This window comes from Metopolophium dirhodum, chromosome 8, assembly GCF_019925205.1.
Source record: "Metopolophium dirhodum isolate CAU chromosome 8, ASM1992520v1, whole genome shotgun sequence".
Lineage (NCBI taxonomy): Eukaryota > Metazoa > Arthropoda > Insecta > Hemiptera > Aphididae > Metopolophium > Metopolophium dirhodum.
This window is the reverse complement of record NC_083567.1, coordinates 28258014-28278513: the sequence shown is the minus strand read 5'-3', so window position 1 is coordinate 28278513 and position 20500 is coordinate 28258014. Positions and strand designations below refer to the sequence as shown.

Sequence of the window (20500 nt, the reverse complement as noted above, 5' to 3'; positions counted from 1 at the left end):
GAAATTCTAATATTTTAATTGTTATTTGACTAGTGCGTAAAGTCATAATTCGTTTTGAAACTTATGCAGTTATAAGTTATAACCTTATACCCTATATTAATAATGTATATTACCTATATTGAACTTTTATACAAAACAATAATTTAATAAAATAAATTGTTCATTTTAGATACATTTCCCCCACACAATTACTTCAAAGTTCAAACAATCAAACGTCTTGTATATAGTAGATGAGGGGAAGCTATAGCGAAATAAATCAAGCACAACGAAACCGGTTTTTAGTTTCCACGGACGCCAAACATTGGCGCGGAGAATTCGGCGGGAACGCTTGTGAACAACGGGATATTTTCTGGCAACCGTTGCGGTAACCCTGGTTCGTGGTTGGCGCATGCGCTATTGCGCTCAGTCCGTCGCGGTTAGTCCCCGCAATCGGCGTGTAAACACTAAAATCCCGACATCCGATAATTATCCGTACCTTTTTTCGCACTTTCGAGTTGCGACCTGCTACCCGTTTTTGGGCTTTAGCCGCTGTTTTTTTTCTGTCTTCTTCGATACGACTCCATCCGAGTTCAACGGCCGTAATTCGTCGTTTTTCCGAACGAGCGTTTGTCGTACTTCCTTATAAATTCCATTTGGTAACAACGATGGTCTGCAATATCACTGTCAACTGAGCCGTCCGACCGCGTCAGTCGGCCCCGCCACCGGACAGGAATCGCGTCCCGCAGGAGCCGTTGTGTTAGGTACCTAATGCGGGTGAGTATTCGTTGGTCAGAATCTTATCAGCGATCCGTGTCCGACTGGGCTCCGACTGAGAGCGCTCATAATTACGGTCTCAGCTGCAGGTGTGTTTGAAGCCAGTCTGAACTACTGACAGTCATCATTCCCTGTGCCTTTGCCCCAAATGTCCAAGATGTATGATTCCAACAGCGACTTGGATCGACAGATTGAACAACTCAAGCGGTGTGAAATCATCCAGGAGCATGAAGTGAAAGCGTTGTGCGCTAAAGCACGAGAAATACTCATCGAAGAAAGCAATGTACAGCGTGTTGACTCTCCTGTCACTGTAAGTATAGTTTTACGTTGTGGTACTTGGATACATGAATGTACATTGTACACATTTATTTATTGTATAATCATGTTCATATTTTAACCAAATTTCACAGCAATGATTTCAAAATGTACCATTCAGCTCTGCGTTTCTAGGAACCACTATCTATTTTGGTTGCCCCATTATGGATAGCATCACCTTTCAATCTACTAAAGATCTTAGCAGTAGCATATCTAGGATTTTTTCAAGGAGGGATATACAATTTTTAATAGACATTCAGTATACACATATTATATTCATATTATTATATAATGTTGTATTGTGTACAAAATTTGGTCTTCAGGCGGGGATATGACCCCCATATCCCCTCTGTTGATACGCCACTGGATCTTAGAATTTGAAATAAATCATTTGTTTTTGTTTTGTACAACATTGCTTTTCTGTATATTCTAAAATCAACGGTTAAACTTAATGATGGTAGATCTAAGCATAATTTAAATTTGCAATTTTATTATTCATAAAAATATGAAATATATAAATTATATGTGTGTATTAATGTTGCAGGTATGTGGTGATATTCATGGGCAGTTTTATGATTTAAAAGAATTGTTTAAAGTTGGTGGAGATGTTCCTGAAAGAAATTATTTATTTATGGGTGATTTTGTCGACCGAGGATTCTTTAGTGTTGAGACATTTTTACTTCTACTTGCTCTAAAAGTATATATACAATAAATTAACTTATCTTGTATTTATTATTAGTTTTTTTTATAATAAGGTTATAGGTACCTAATACCTGCATTATTGGTTATATCAATGAGAAAATGGGCTAAGCAACAGCATACATGGCTGGATAAGTGTGAGACAAACTCTATGTATTTGTTCTTGATATTTTGTGATCGATATATAAAGAGATATTGGTTTTTAAAATGTAGGACTTACATGAGTTACTTTATGTGGAAAAAATATTTTTCATTTCTTGAAAACCTTGAAAATGTTGCTTGGGCCCACTTATCATGTAATTTGTGAATTATGATAGAAGAACATTTACTTGGTGCTATATTTATGTTTTTCTTAGGACACAAATAATATGGAAACAAGTATTGGAAGAAAAATTATTTTTAATAAACTTATTGACTACTTGACAATTTATACATATAAAATTAATCTGTCTTATATTTTTTGGGATGGCTATAATATAATATAATCAAACGTGTCCTGACTGACTCACTGACTTATTAACGTAGATCCTAAATAATGATAGCTTGAGGTTTGCATTTTCACAGTACCTTTGTACCACCATGTAAGTGTGTACTAAGATAGCATCTTCCAAAATTCAAATTTTAAAGTTGTGCTTGCACAAGTATTTTGAGATTTAAGATGATCGATGAAAATTTTTAAGTTTTGAACATCACACACCAATCATACAAATATTAAATAAACAAATTGAATAAAGTTTGAATCATAATAATAGAGTTGGCACTTTTAACGGACAACGAGATCAGCTAGTATATTATAAAATTAATAATTTTGAGTGATAGTGTATCTGAACCGTATGAAACATTTTCATTCATGTATTATCAGTTGTAACAGATTTCAGCTTAAAATATTTTAGTTTCACTAGTAAATTACAAATGTATTAAAATTGCAAAAAGTTATTTTTAAAATGTTAAAGTGAACACAACTTTGCACAAATTGTTTTGTTCTTACAAAATATGTCATTTGTTCAGAAAATTTATTTTGTGTTTTTAATTTCAATATAATAGTTAATCCAAAAGAAGGCCAATCATCAAATTATAAATAATTATCTAGGTAGTGAATCTCGTAGGATTTTATTGATAATTTTACATTTAGTTAAATCTATGTAAAATATTACAATTATTACAACTCTTTTTACATTTTAAATATCAATTGTGTGTATGTGTGAGCTTTAAATTTTGGATTTTTAATAAAGGTAGTTTTTATAGTTCAAAAAAATTAGTCTATCAAATTACTGTATAAAGAAAATAAAATGAATATAATAGATAATACTAAATTAATTAAAGATGTGTCTGTTTATAACTTATTATACAAAACATTATTAAATATTTATCAATCAGCTTTTTTTTTCTAAAGATTGCTAAAAATAAATAATTTAAATATGTTGCAAGTCTAATTAGGTTAAAGACCACTGCCCTAAATAATATTCTTGCCTTACATTGTATAATAGATCAATTCATCCTTATATTAAAATTTACAACACAAAATTGATTCTGCTGAACACAAATTTGCTTTGTTTTATGTTTGTAAGATGAAGATTGCACATGGTGGTGTAACAGCCTCTTCGGAAATTACAGTTTCTAAATGTACATGTTTAAAGATTCATTTATCACTTAATTTTAATATCTGATTTAGTTATGTTTATTTTTATTAACACTTAAGGCATATTTGATTAAAGTTACTGGGAGTAGAAAAATATCTAACTAAGTCGATGTTTTAACTAAAAGTGTAACATTTAAGTCATCAAATGTATTAAGAGGACATCACACCTCCATGTGTTGTCTCCATCTTACATATGTACAACATAGCAAAAACTGTTTTTTGCTGAACAATTTTACTCCCTCAGTATTCATATTAGATTTACCAAAATTCCACAACACTTAGGGAAGAACTTTATCTGTGTTGTAGTGTTTTTATTATTTGGATAACATAAATACATTTAAAATTATTAGTGTTATCAAAAAAAAATTAAAACACTACAACACAGATAAAGTTCTTCCCTATGCGTTGTGGTATTTTGGTAATTCTATTATAAATACAGAGAGATAGTAATGTTATCACGCGCAAAACAATTTTTGCTATGTTGTACATAATATGTAAAATGGAGACCACACATGAGACTATGCGAGTGACGTCCTCTTAAGATTTATTAACTACTGTAATTTAACAGTTAAATTTTCTCATACAACATAAATTGATCAAGTTAAACACATTTTGTAATGCCATTTATCTTTAGTTATCTAGTTATTAGCATTTTTCAAAATATTAATATTTAACTATTTTTGCAGGTAAGATATCCTGACCGAATAACCTTAATACGTGGTAACCACGAATCACGACAAATAACTCAAGTTTATGGTTTTTATGATGAATGTCTACGAAAATACAATAGTGTTGCTGTATGGCGTTATTGTACCGAAATTTTTGATTACCTGAGCTTATCTGCTATTATTGACGGAAAAGTATGTTAATATATTTATTTATTGAAATAGTTTTTATAGTATTTTTTTTTATTATAATTAGATATTCTGTGTGCACGGTGGATTGTCGCCTTCAATTCAAACATTGGATCAAATTAGAACTATTGATAGAAAACAAGAAGTTCCCCATGATGGACCTATGTGTGATTTATTATGGTCTGATCCTGAAAGTAAGTATCTTTATTTTTTAAATAATCGTCACTCATTAGTAAAAAAGAATAGATTTTTAACATACACAATTATTTTAGATACCCAGGGATGGGGCGTGAGTCCTCGGGGTGCTGGATACCTATTTGGTTCTGATGTTGTCTCCCAGTTTAATACTACAAATGATATAGATATTATTTGTCGAGCTCATCAACTAGTCATGGAAGGATATAAATGGCATTTTGATGAAACCGTGCTTACTGTTTGGTCAGCACCCAACTATTGTTATCGGTAAATATTACTCTAAAAATTACATATTACACTACTTATTTATTAATGCTGTTATTTAATCGTTAATACTATTAGATGTGGTAACGTTGCGGCAATATTGGAACTCAGTGAAACACTTCAAAGAGATTTTACAATATTTGAGGCAGCTCCACAAGAAAACCGAGGAATGCCAACAAAAAAACACGCAGCCGACTATTTCCTTTAAATGTACTCTGGTTCTTAATGTATTTAAATTTAGTTCACGAAGCATAAAGGAGGAATGGACAATTTCACAAACTTGAATTAATTGTATTTGAAAGAATACTGACAATATAATGATGTAATTTTTTTAAAGTAAAAATACTTGTTCACAATTATTGTTTTAATTAAGTTACCTTAACATTTTCTATTTATAAATGCCTTCCATGGAAGTAAATAGATACGTAAACTATTATAATATATAATAATTTTTTTATAGTTTCTTAAATAAATAGTTATAACGACTTATAACATATAACTGAATGTTTTTTGACTAAAATTTATACATGAAGTAAATTAATGATATAATATGTTTTTAATAAATAATTGGGTCTTAAGGTGAATTACTGATTGTACCATTAAATGATTAATTTATACATTAAACATTGAAAATGACATAAATTACTTAACAATACTACAGTAGTACATTGATATTAAAGTAAAATATGTTTTACTTATTAGAGATCATTAGTTGGCAAAAAAAAACAGATATTGGTGTGTTTATTCCTGATAGAAATTACAAAATGGGTAAGTTATTAACATTTTAACCTACGTTTACAAAAAATATTGTTATCATTTTTGATAATTCAATTTTAACTGGACTTGTTATCGCATCATACTAAAACATGTTATTGTTTATAAGCTATGTTTGAATGTCCAATTGGGGGTAAATGTCTTCTTCATCTTCGTCGTTTTCATCATAATCATCTCCTGGTTCTCCAAGGGCATTCACGAATTCTGTAAATAGAGATTTTTGAAAATTAAAAGTTGACTATAAATTAATTCTAATAATTTTGTACATATTTTTTCAACACTTATTATACAAATTTAATTAATAATGATATTAAAAACTTTTAATTTATTAAATATAAAATAATGCTTCCTTAAAATAAACTTAATAATTTCTAAATTGCTAAAATGTATTCACTCATTGTCTAGTTTGTGCAAATTTACTATGATTTTATATCAACTCTTAACTCTTCAGTTTATATATTCACTGATGATAGTGTAGGTTACTAAATGGCGGCCAGTGATGTGGCCCGTAAACAAAAATTTAATTTTTTTATGGTGACTGAGTTAAAAGAGGTTTTTAATTAATTATTTGGTTTTACCTTGCTATGTTTGGTAAAGTACACAAATTTCCTACAGTTATATATTTAATACTTTTATTATAAGATAATAAGTTAAATTAAACTTAAACTTAAAATAAGTAAATCATCGATACAACATAGTTTTCGAGCCACAGTTATTATACATTTAAGAATAAAATAAAAAATAATTATATAATTTAGTTGCAATATCTGTCCAAAAGTAAAATACTGGAAAAATATAAAATCCACGAATTAAGGTATATCTTAATTCGTGATAAAAACAACAAATATATACCCTAAGGTACCTAAGATATTATAAATATATCACTATCGATGTTATTTGAGATAAATTTGGGATAGGAAGTTTTCGAATTCTATATAAATATAACAAACAAAGGACCGGTGGCAAAAATAAATTGTTTATATAAATGTACTTTAAGATCCTGAATCCTGAACATGTATAATACCCAAATGTACTTGGTATATTTTTTTACAAAGCTATAAACTAAAATAAATGACTATCTTATTATGTTTATAAATTATATTTACATATATAATATTACTTAATTTAAAATACAGATTACAGACAGGTAAATGCGTGAGTTCCATGAATATACCATACACGCAAGCCCGGATTAAGGGGGGGGGGGCATGACCACGGCCCACAACGGATATCAAATATAGTGACCCTGGCAGGTAGGTTAGGTTCTATAATCCACATATTTTACAAATAAGCTATTTTTAATTATTATAAAAAAAATTTAAATCAAATTTCATTTTTTTTATCTCAGTACCTATTAAAAAATAAAAATGCTATAGGTATTATACGTGTGGCATACGAGTCAATAATTTATACATAAAAAACAATTTAAATAAATTGATTTTCAAAAGTTGTTTCATTCATTCACTTGTCAAATTTTTCTGTTATACACCGGTATTATACAGTAGGCATACGATAAAATTATATACTACATGTCCAAATAACTGCTATATCCACTCAATCATAAGTAAAATAAAACGTGATTGTGATAATCCATTTGTTATATACAATAGTACAATACTACTATGGTTAGTTTGAGTCTCGAGAACCGTACACAGCAAAATAAAAATTCTATTATACGTTCTCAATAGGTACTTGCCGTAAAAATCGATTCTTCCATCTCCGTCGACGTCTACTTCCTTGATCATATCCTCGACTAGAATAAATAAAGCAAGATAAAACATTATTTTTATAAATCCTGTAATACCTTTACTAGGTAGCTGGTAGATAGTTGGTACTTTTTTTTAAACGTTTCATATACAATATACTTACTTTCTTCTTCTGACAAATCTTCACCCAAACATTGAAGGACAGCTCTCAAGTCCGACGCACTTATATATCCTCGGTTATGTTTGTCAAATACCTGAAACCACATTAATTCGGTCCAGTAACTACTTTTTATGAATTTTGAAAAAAAACATTTATTATATAGGTACCTATATAAGTTACCTATTGGACATTTTACATTTATACCATAACTAAGTATCTACCGATTTGCATTATAATATAGGTATGAGGTACGTCAATTTTATATTACATGGACATTAAAAATTAAACATGCGTTGGCGTTACCCTACAAAATAATAGTAAATATAAGATAAATAATATAATAATTTATTTATTTGATAATTAGAAGTCCCGAGGGGCATTGATTTCATAATTTAGGTAACAATAAGTCGATGAAAATGTATAAGTAAATGTAACAAATAACTGATAAGTGAAGTGACATGAGACTAAATTTGGTTAATCATTTTGTGGAGTAATTTGTTGTGCCCAAAGCACATATAGGAGGTAACTAGGTGAGATGAGTTGGAATAGAAAATAGGGATTGGTTTCTCGTGGGGTGGAAAGGAGACAGAAGCTAATATTGTTCAAGGATATTGACAGTCCCGTTAAGAAGTTAAGGCTATATAACTATTATTCTAAAACTATAATTTGTTGTTTTGAACTTTGATAGTATTATAGAAATGATTACATCTATTTTTTTTGTATTTGTTTTGTAAACGAACTTTGAATCGCCAGTTCTGACGTAACACAGATTATTAATAGGTTATCACTTATGATAATATTATATTAATTCCTAGGTACCAAAATAGGTAGTAAACAAAAACCGAGGGGTAGTCTATCTGCTGTAGGTACCTATAATAGATTTCGAAATCACCTCATGTCCTCGTCATTGATTTGGTACTGTAATGGATGTATGAAATTTGAACTCAATAATACAACTTATAGGCTATAGCTATATAATAGGCATATCGTATATTATATACTTACCTATAGATATGAAAAACGATAATGAATGGATTATGCATCTATTTACAAGAATATTTAATAATATATTTGTATTACTTACTATTAGTAGGTACCTAATTTAATTTTCTTTTAGGAATACGGTAGGGCGCTGGTAGGCTGAACTAATTGTTGCAAGAACATCGCATAATAGGTAGGTATATCATATGATAACTATTATTACTATTATATAAGTTATAATATTATTTGTTTAAAGGTACTTAGGTACCTATACTTATAAATTATAAGTCAATACTCAATACTGACGTACCATCAAAAAACGGTGAGAATAGGTTCGTAGTACCTATATAATATAAATAGCTTAAAACAGCTCAAAATTATTATTGTGTGTAGAAAATAATAATTTACGCTAACACTAAGCCTCTATACGGATGAAAATAACTAAAATTGAAGTAAAATCGTTATTTTTTGTATAAATATCTAATTACTTACATAAACGTTTTATATTCAAACGTTCATAAAAATTAGTGAAGATTAACGTTAGTATTTTTTTTTAACTCCACTAAAGACAATTTATGAGAAACCTTAGATTCAATTTTCAGCTCTATGGTATAAAAATGTATGCATTTTTAACTAAAAATAATTTTCAATTTTTGGAATATGACAATACTTGCACAAAAAATATAGTAATTATATATTATTTTCCATACCTATTTTTTTAATTTCTGTAAGAACAACTATTGAAGAACATTGTATTACCTACATTATCAAGCTCTTTAGTGCACCCTCAACTTGTAATTACCTAACCATAGTACGATTTGTTAATTTAAATCTGCAAGGCACCTTAACCTTTTATAAAAAAAAAACCAATTAAGTAAGTATAACGAGCTTTATCCTTCTAAACATACATAATAAAATAATAATATGTTAAAAGCCCGCAGTAAAATAATAAAAAAATAAAAACAGATATTGTTGGTTTTAATTTCTTTTTAAAATAATTGGTTATGATTTTAGTTTTTATTATTTGAATCATTTAATTTTTCCATTTCACTCATTTTATAACTAAAATACATGTTTGGTCTGTTAACAAAATAATGGCTGTTATATTGTTTATTTTGTATTTTAGTTTTAACTATTATATTCCTGATTCGAAAAAACTTAAAAGGATGCCAAACTGATTAATGAATATTTTTCTCGTATAGCTGAGATGAAAAATAACTTTCCAACTTACGATTTAAAGATAAATCGTTAAATTTCAAACTGTATTTAAACAGACATATAAAAATCTTTATTAGCTCTTATTTTAAATCCATTATGTATTTTGAAAGTTTGAATACAACTGTTTGTTAATAATATGTATATGAGTACTTAATAGTTTATGTGAACTTATGTAAGCTTTAATGTAATAATTTAAAAGTTTATAAATCGTTTAAAGGTGTTTGACATGTAAATAACAAAAGTTCGTATATCTATATATATTTTGTATTATATACGCTAAACTATCTTTAAAACATGAAATAAAAAAAATGAATTTTTGATTGGAATAAAATGTATGTTCAAATACTCTAAAACGTACTTTACGATTGTATAAATACCATTTGTGACGTATCAGCTTATAATAATTTTCATAATGCAACAATTTAATGTTACTTTTATTTAAAATGATTGTCTAAAATATGCTCACAGCATGGTTTATAAATTATTATAATACGATAAATTTTCTATGATTCGATATTAGATTAATTGTAGGTAGTTTTAATATTAATTTACTAATAAAATGGATTTTAATTACGCATTTAATATCATTACTTCTCTGTTTTTTTTCACCGATGCATTTTAATTACCTATAGAATATAGGTATGTAAAAAAAATTTTAATTCCTCTGACGATTGTGTGGTTTTTCTTTAAATTAATTAAATATCGTGTTACACGTTTTATATTTTGAAAATTGCATTTATTTTCTAATTATTGAACATTAACGACAAATTAAGTACTTCAAACAATTAGTTCTGTTATTTCCACACATATACCTTACTAGTGCTCCGCGATAATAATATTATTATTCAAATATCTACTCGGAATAGCGTAATTACTATATTATAATTACTCACATAGGGTAACGGTAATCGAATATTAAAGCATTGTTATATATTGTTATATTCTGTGATTAAAGTGTAATATTTCATTACAATAGTTTAGTGTTTCATATAGTATTTGCTGCAGCCTGTGGGTAATACGAATTTATTATGTCATGTACCTAGGTAGTGGTAGTCGCATGGAGCATGGTGTATGAATTATGAACAACTTTTCGATTCAATCAATCGATTATTATTATCAATACTTAAAGCAGGTTATGTTGACAATTATTATATTGTCTCTTCAGCATATTATTGTTCTGTGAAGTAATAATTTTATTTCATCAGTTCCCGATGTAGGCACTAAATATCATGCTCGTTTCAGCTGTAGTTATCGCAGCAGTGGTTCAGAGTGTGCTGAATATTTTATAAGACCCATTCCGAGTCAAAAGCCAAAAGTTGTATTGTTGTGAACTTTAATGTATGCATTTATTTACCCTCGGGACATTAAACCAAAGACCTCGTAAATAAAATAGTATTATATATTGTATATTATTATTGTATACTCCCATATATATATATATATATATACTATATAGACTATAAAACCATAATATATATATACCTACCTTTTGTCATAATGTATACGCATCGTTGATCGTTAAACAAACACAAATGGTGTAACGAACCGTTTATCTTTTTTATCTGTCCTAAATTTTTAATAGCTTATCAAATTGAATGTATAAGCGTATACAGTATACGCGTGTATACGATGGTATTATTTTTTCCCATACCTAAGTGATCCCATACCTAAGCCATCCCATCACACGATTATATGAGGAAACACGAAGATCAAGACACGAATATAAGTATAATATACAAAACGCTACCATACCAGTAGAAACGAACGTGTGAAACCGTTTATCATTATAAGCGAGGTATAGTATAATATTATATAATAATACAAAGGTCCCGAAATGCCGTCCGCATACACTGAACTCGGTATATTATTTTGTTAAAGTACCGGTAAAATGTGTTCGTAATAAATAAACGTGATGCGCAAAAGGGTTTCAAATAGGTATAGGTTATCGTCAAGACTCGAAGAATATTTTATTTTCTTACGATATCCAGAAGGGAACAAACTATATTTTTAACTTTAAGTTCAATGCAAATATTAGATAAACAATATCAATTCACAATGGATTACTCATAGAAATAAAGAGATTAAAAGGGATTACTGTTTTACTGGAAACTATAATACATTATAATAATAATAATAATAATAATATGTACGAAGGTACGTTGTTGATTGTATATAGTATATAGTAGGTTCTAGGTATATCAATAGTTTTGTTTAGGTACATCACATAGGTACATTATATGAAAAAAATTGTTTTATTTATATACCTACTATTTCACACTAATTTAAACCCTCATGGTTCATAGTCTCATAGCAATCCACTAATTAAACAATTATCCTCCATCTCATTTCTTGGTAATTTAGATTGAAAACTAAAAAGATCTTGGCCTAGATACCCACTAAGATAAAATTTAAATTTAAAAAACCACAATTATACCTACTTAAAAAGTTCTAGGTCGTGTGGTCCATATACCTTAATTTCTTTGCTATGCTATAGGTACATTTATAATATTATTAATCAAACTTACTTTTTATACATTGTGAACTGTACAGATTGTAAAAAAAAATGTATAGTTATTAAATATTATTCTCGAGTATTATCGACAATTTAACTTATATCTGTTTAATTGCTAGGTACAATGTATTATACTTTATTCGATACTACAATAATTGTCTGAACCGTTTTTATATTATCAGCATGGTGGTCATGAATAAAATATTTTAAAAATGTTTCCATACATTTTAACATAAATACGTATTTGTGCTGGATAATACTTTCGGTTTTTTAACCGATCTAACGCTTTACAAACGCAAATATTAATCAAAAACCTAACCACGATGAATATTATATGTTTATATTTGTCTCATAATCGACTACTCTTAAATACATATTATAACTTACGTAAATTGTACTTTAAACGATGAGTTGAATAAAAAATAATTTAAATAATTATTATACAGGTTACGAATTTTTTTTTATTATTCCAAAAATCAATCCATAAATGATCTTAACTCACTGGATTCCTAACAAAATGTAGCATGCTACTAGATAGGTGTTTTCCACTGCACTATACCCGAAAACATATTTATGATTCATTGATTCCTCAACTTTCCTTGCAGAGGAAAAATATCTAGTAGCACGCTACATTATTTTCTATGGTTTTTTTTACTATATAACTTCTATACTACGAATCTCCCCAGGGTACCTACACCTATCTTACATTGTTTTCAAAACGTATAAGTACCAATATAGTTTTACTGTGAGCATTATCATTAAATCTATAAACCACTGATTGCATCGTCTGTGTAGAGAATAATCCAAATAACAGTAGTATACAATATTTTAACGTACCCTAAATGCGTCTCTGAGCTCTTTTTCCTCTTGGTCCGCCGTCTTTTCTGCTGTACCACCCATATTGTACACAATTTCTACAAACTCTTGAAAACTGAACGCCCCATCGCCTATACAACATAACAGAACAAGTTAACAATGGCCAATATTTCATCAAATGTTCGGTAAAATTTGTTTACTTCTTACTAATGGTTTTTGTTAAAAAAAAATAGAAACATTGTAGGTACCTGTACAACCGTCGCACGTTATAAATTAGGTACCTACATTATTACATCATAGTTTAAATTATCAAAAATAATATAAATATGCTAATAATTAATGGATATCGTTATACTAAAACTATAAATTTTTTTTTTTATTCCAATATCATCTAGTCTATATTTATACGTAATGTACCTATATAATATATATGCAATATTATAATATTATGTTGATATATTTTGTTTAGTCCGACGGAGTTTGAGCTCACGCCTATGTCATTCAAGTTTGGTTCTATTTGATTATTCAAACAGTATGAATGTTTGATCCACTTATTCTAAAAAATGCATAAATAAAATTAAGGCATAATAATATATACCATCAATGTCGACTTCTTGTAACATTGTCTCCAATTCTTCTTCTCTAGCAAACTGTCCAAGACTCCGCATGACTCGACCCAATTCCTCTTTAGTTATGCTGCCGTCGCCGTCTTTATCAAATAACCTAAACGCTTCTTGAAATTCTACAACGAAGATGTCAAATCTATATATCTATATATTAACTAAAAATAAAACACTCGAAAAATGTACGAAAAGAACATTGTTTTTAATCACACGATATTTTGGACTCTGTAATTTAAAATTTAATAATAAATGGTTTGATCCGAGAACAAGCGATTTCATTGAAAAGTACAAAATTAAATACCTTATATCATTAAATAATATAAAATATAACTGACCGTTTATTCAGATAAGCTTTCCTAATTAGTAATTAATTAAATTACACATAAATTAAGGTTTAACCATGATATATTTTTTTCATTTTAAAACGGTTTACTGACACACCACGAAGTTTAAATCGAAATTTAATTTTTAATCTTTTAAGTAGATACCTACGTATAATCATGACTGGACGATTAAATTAGATACGTAAAATTGAATAAAATGCTATTTAATATACATATAATATAATATAATATATGGTATTTAAGTATATTGTACTTATAATTATTTTGAATCACATGTATCAAATCCGCATACAATTGATAAGTAAGAATTTTAATTCTTTTCGTCTACTATTTTTCGAGTGTTCGTTTTCAAATTATACAATTTTAATACTGTAATTGCAACTGTTTTTTTCTATATAATAGCAGTGTGTCACCTTTCATCTGTGCTTTAGTAACGTGCACTAAGTTTCTATCGGCAGGCTGAGCGGGTTGTGGATGTACTTGGACTTCCGTTGGTTTTTCGTTGCTTGTGATGGGTTTCGGAGTGGTGCCGTTCACTACATTATTACTGTGAAGTTTCGCTACAGCGGTTGGTTGTGTGCTTACGTTTTGTGGCGTTTGCTCGTCTATTTGCCGATTCTATATTATTATATTTTATACGATAAAACAAACTACATTCTCATAGGTGACGTAAAAAAACGACTAACTATAATGCTTATATAAAATGTTATATTACTGGTCATAGTCATATAAGACAGTTGTACCTTATCTACCTGTATATACATAATTACGTGTAATTTACCGTGGGATGGGTGACGAATAAAACATTTTGTATCTTATATAAATAATCAGTTAACACTATTATAATAGATACGTTTAATATAGTAGATATTAAAATATATTTCAATTTATTACAAGAAATTCATAATTATTTTTATTGGACGTAGTTTATACCTATATTATAAGTTGAATTCATTGCATTTAAGAGTCAATAGGTACAAGGTAGATAAAACAAAATGGATACTACTATGTTTCTGGCATATTATTCACTTTAATCTTTACAAGTACCTACCTAGGATTCTAAAGTCTAGATATATCTAAAAACATTTTTGAAATTGATCTTTTCATTTTACATTAAACACTGAACACTATACATTTGTACTTTTATGAACATAATAAATAGTACATTCTGCGTTTATCGATAGATTGTAATATCTTAAATTGTCCAACTCGTAACTTTTTACATCGGGGAAAAAAATAGTCATGAAATGTATTCTATCATTCTCGTATTAATCATAATGATTTCGAAAATAGAAAAACCAAGCAGTACCTCTCTCTCTATCTCTCGTACACTCATATATTATTATATTCTCGTATTTATAATAGCTCAGTGCTTTCTACATAGCAATAGTATAATATTATACAGTTCAAACTTTTTAAACGGCTGTTATCACTTGAACGAGTAAGTATATAACGTTATTAAAAACTGAGAAACGATTGTACATAAGTACCAAAGAATAGGTATTAGGTAGGTACCCCAAAACATCATATAATATAATATAATTATAGTAAAGAATACGACCACGAGAAATATACGAGAATTAATGCGCTGGGAAAAAAAGGGTCAATTTAAGACCGTCTACCACTTTATTTATTTCATACAACTATAATAATATAAGTCATGAAATATAACCTATTAAACATTTGTTGTGCAGAGGATCAGTTTATTATGTAATTTTTTTAAGATTATTGTTTAAATTATAAAGGCTTAAAATAAAACACTTTACTTGTGTCTTAAATAGTTGAATACTGTACAATTTTAACATTTTAAAAATCAGTTTATTGTATAGGTAATGTTTGTGATATATGTGGTATGTATACCTACCTATAAACGTACCTTATATTTTAAATTGGTTTTTGATACAATAGCCTAACCTACTCGTATTATTTTCAAATGTAGATAAATCAATTCAGAATTTCATTAAATAGTTTTTCTTTTCTATATATTCTATATATATATAGCTATTAAACCTTTTAAAGGATATTCAATCCTTAAGGCTTAAGTGCCTATCTTAATTCAACATAATTCACATTTTATGTGATGTCTTACATCATCATAATGAACGTTTAATGTGAAATAAAAATGATAATTTAAAATGATATTTTTCTGTCGAATTTAATAAAACGTAGTATTTTAAATTTCAAACTATATACCTACCTAACTGAATCGTAAAAATTAAATAATTTAAAACTATTATTAAAAAAATTAAATCTAAATTTTTCTAATAAGTACCATAAATATTTCAAAAGCGTTTCCATTTTCTTAAGTAAATTTGAATTATTTTTTAAAACATAGTTTTTCTGTGAAAATGGTAATGAACTTTTATTTACCAATTTTTCATTATTATTTTTAATTATTTTGACGATTATTGTCATAACAAACGAAAGTGTATGGTTTCAAACCAAATCGTCCTAGACCCAATTAAAAATAACGTTAGGATAGAATCCAAACACTATTAATTGTTTAAACATATATTATCGTGCCAAATAAGAAGACATATTATAGACATAAATGCTAATTTATATTTCCTCATTGCATTATTATGTAATGGCTAATCTTATTCAATATTTTTTAATTATTATGCACTTCAAAATTAAAGTTTAAATTTAATCATTTTTTATGAATAAAATATTTCAATACAATAACGACTCAAAGTTTACGTTTTTTATAAATACATTTTATTAAAATTGTGTAATTAATAATATTTTGAAAAATTGTATTAAAAACGTAGAACAAACATACAAATAATTTGAATTTAAGGTTATATACATTTTTCTAATCAAATTTTAGTTTTAGGTATCTACAATTGTATATGGTTATTGGTCCAAAATGCCACGTATAAGTGTAGGCACTTAAAGATGTTTACGCGATACAAACTAATTTAAGTCTTTTTAACTGTACATTATTTTGTTGTGAATTTTAAACTGTAATAAAACTTGATCGGTTAATTAATAATACATTTCGTTAGAGTTTATATTGTATTAAAATATTAGATATATATACCTATATATAATACATAATATTATCTTTTAAAAGTACTCACGACAAAATTCCTTATTTGGTTCACCAGCGGTGAAGGCGAAAAGTATTTTTCGAACACCGATGATATTTTACCGTCCATGATGGATATTATATAATATTTGTGGTACAGTTAAACGAAATATGTTCACTCGAAGGAGTAAAACAAAATACTGTTTATATATTATGTGTATCTTCAAAACGTGAGAACTGCGTCAACGACCAATTATCTGTTTCTATTTTCAAATATAATATTATAATGTAATAATTATTTACATCGAAATATCTATTCTCTCTTTTTATCTCTCTCTCTCACTCTGTGTGTGCGATTCTCAACACCAAATGTCGTACCGTCAAATTAAAACGATATAGGTACGTTTGTCTATAATGCAATATAATAATAACGATTGTGATAATAATATTAGATGATAAGAATACAATATACGATATTATTATAACGTGTATATTTGTGTCCTCGGTGAAGGGTGTCGTCCTACAGATAAGTATATCGCGATGGAGTGTGATGTGCAGTGTTCACGTACTCTGATGGTCTTTCGCCGGGTCTCGGAGATGCTGCATGACGACGACTGCACGAGCGTTCGTAATCACAGCGGGCAAAATAACGCTCACGCGGCGGCGGCGGCGACGGCGTCGACACGCACACCGAGTTTATCCGAAACCCGGGGGGGTTTTTTAAACGGAAAATCGCATGCGCCCTTTTCTTTCTCCCTCTCGCCTCCATATCTCATCCTCTCTTTCTCTCTCTATCTCGCTCTCTCTCATTCCTCTCTCTCTCTCCCTCTCTCTCTCTTTCTCTCTCTTTCTCTCCTCTCTCTATCTCTTCCTCGTTCATTTCCTCTCTCTTTCTCTAGGGTAAGAAACGTTTCCATCATCCGCGTCCGCCCGACCGGTTTCCGCCCTCCGATATATCGAATTTTCAGCGGTGGTGTCGGCGGCGACAAATCTTTGCGCCACCGCCACACCACGCCTTACCGCCGCTTTTCCCTCGAACGATATATATATATATATATATAGTATATAGGTACTTCAAGTCCACGTATATTGTATGTTAGGTATGTATGTACGAACCTTATCGTAGGTGACTTAATTCTATTTCTTCTTTTTTCTCTCTATTCCCGTATTGTCCGCATCGCCCTCTATTATCCGACGATATTACACGCAGTATTATTGTACTATATATACCTATATATTATCATCCCCTTTAGCTTATATAGTCCGCAGCTGGATGCAATGTCGGCGAGTGGAGGGTTTTTTATTTTTCACTTTTTTCTTTCGGTATTTTTTTATTTCACGCTCGCACGTTCGAAAATCGATTACCCAAACAGACGACACTAATATATATATACACACACATGACACACATATAAATATATAATGCGTTACGAACGGTCATGTTTATATATATATAATCTCATACAATGAACCGTGAGTGTATATATAAGCAGTATACATAATAGTACCTTTTTTTATTTAATATTTCTTCCCCCTGACGACAATATACTACACATATTATTATAGCTCGCTAACAGCGAGCTGTTGTCAATGTTTTATGTACGCAGCTGGTGTATAATCTACAGTTTTTTTTTTATGTTTTCCGAGGGATTTCGCGCGCAGTAACCTAAATAATATTATCTCGGCACGTGACGTATATTACGGACCTATATTATAATTATATAGAGTTGATGCGGTTCTTTTCCATTACTATATTAAATCGCCCGTTATATAATACACAGCAGCGGGTGCACCTAAACGATTATCAACTAAAATTATAGTTACGAATTAATAATATTATAGTAGTTACAAATTTTTTACTTATTGTGTCTAAAAATGTAATGAAGATGACTAGATGAGGTGACGCCCTTCCACCCCTCAAATAATCTACCAATAATAAATCTATACATGTAAACACAATATAGCAGTCCTTTAATCTTCGTAGGATTGTAAAATATAATATCAAGTTAGAACAATTTATATTAAATATTATACAGTAAAAATATTTTAAGATGACGCTATAACTCACACAGGTTGTCACTTTCATACACACGCGTTTACGTAATATATCAAATTAATACATAAGATTTTTACTACAGTTTATTTTTAGTTACCTAATATATCAGAGCACATTTGCATAGGTATTATCGAATTTGTAAAGAAGATATTATTATAAACTGTGCCCGAGCGAAGAGTTTTTTTACATAGGTATCTATTTATTTTAAAAAGAGTTACATAATTGAAAAAAAAATATTAATTAAAAATTAATTATTTGAATTGGTAGGTACTTACTTATAATTAGTTTTAAATGAAATATGTGAAAAAAAACTCATTAATTGAGCACTGCATTTTATTTATATTCTCCTCTCAAAATTCGATAATGCGTACATTTTCTTTAATTATTAACTATAAATAAACTGTAGTAAAAATCCGGTACGAAGATTTGCCACGATCTGCGACTGCGGCCGAAGCGTCTCTTAATTACTAACTAATTATGAATTACATGAAACGCACACAGAAAAAGAATATTCAAGTATGTTTTTTCAAACAAAAATGTGTTTTAGTATACAATTAATTAAACCTTAAAACATGGTGCACCAAACAATTTATTTTACAAAGTAAAGTTTTGTATTGTATTACTGAATATTGTGTAATGCACGAATACCGCATAATTTATATGCATATTAAGACACATATTTCATTATAAATATTGAAATGTAATATCAACTTTATAATATTATAACCGCTAATTGTTCGTGTTTTTTTAAATTAAATTAATTTTTCCATAATATAGATATTATTAAATTATGAACACGAATCAAATTCATACATTTTGAATTATCGGTTTTATTTATGAGTTATAATTGTTCGAAAACCTAGGAGCACGGTCGACATTAATTTATAAAAGATAATTTATTGTTACATGAATGTTATCAATGTTCTGCTGTTGATGTTTGGATACGCGTTGTAAAAATCAAATTAAAAATAATAAAATACGTAGAATAATTACTATTGTTGTTATCGGCTATCATAGAAAAAATGTAAAACTTACCATTATTATTACTACATAAAACAGACAGCAACACAGCAATACTTATAATATACTGTTGTAAAATAGACTTTACGTATTAATATAATATTATAATATTATGTTAACCGAGCCACAGTGGTTATCCTTGCAATGGACTACAGCTGTGACCTCGCACAATGTATAAACTATAATCCCATGCTTAAAAGGTAACAATTTCGGCAAAATTGTCAGAATTAGCGAACATAACATAATTAGCATACGAGGCGACAGTTTCATCTTTACGAAAACCACCACTTTTCGAGCGGCTAAACCTGAAGGACGCCTGGGGTCCACGCGCCGACCATATAAAAGGAGCCGACATCGTATATATCCCAGACAGCATTTTAAAATGATAATATTATAATCACGAGTAATATTATTATAATGTTATGATAATATTTTTAGTCAAACATTTTCTGTCTGTGTAGGAACGTCAGAGACAGAGCATGATTAGATGTACCAGAGCCACCAGCATCGTAGCTCGTTTACGCCACTCGGCCATTATAC

The 20500-nt window shown here is 28.9% G+C and overlaps 2 protein-coding genes across 5 annotated transcripts; one reads left to right on the top strand and one right to left on the bottom strand.

The window, feature by feature from the left end:
• The first annotated feature begins 404 nt into the window (after positions 1-404).
• LOC132949976 (serine/threonine-protein phosphatase 4 catalytic subunit) lies at positions 405-5075 on the top strand. Of its 3 annotated transcripts, none has more exons than XM_061021131.1 (7): positions 405-753; positions 843-1063; positions 1613-1765; positions 4093-4266; positions 4328-4454; positions 4533-4722; positions 4798-5075. In XM_061021131.1, the coding sequence occupies exons 2-7, from the start codon at positions 902-904 to the stop codon at positions 4925-4927; spliced, it is 936 nt and encodes a 311-aa protein (XP_060877114.1). In that variant the 5' UTR covers positions 405-753; positions 843-901; the 3' UTR covers positions 4928-5075. The 3 variants fall into 3 exon arrangements, with proteins under 3 accessions (XP_060877114.1, XP_060877113.1, XP_060877112.1); XM_061021130.1 differs by having other exon boundaries at positions 837-1063; XM_061021129.1 differs by having other exon boundaries at positions 405-1063.
• Positions 5063-20079, bottom strand: LOC132949977 (neo-calmodulin-like). Of its 2 annotated transcripts, none has more exons than XM_061021133.1 (7): positions 19976-20079; positions 14267-14471; positions 13485-13628; positions 12908-13017; positions 7363-7453; positions 7190-7246; positions 5063-5697 (listed from the first exon to the last, which is right to left on the bottom strand). In XM_061021133.1, exons 1-7 carry the CDS (start codon positions 19976-19978, stop codon positions 5603-5605), a joined length of 705 nt encoding a protein of 234 aa, XP_060877116.1. In that variant the 5' UTR covers positions 19979-20079; the 3' UTR covers positions 5063-5602. The 2 variants fall into 2 exon arrangements, with proteins under 2 accessions (XP_060877116.1, XP_060877115.1); XM_061021132.1 differs by lacking the exon at positions 19976-20079 and adding an exon at positions 16937-18468.
• Positions 20080-20500: the final 421 nt, after the last annotated feature.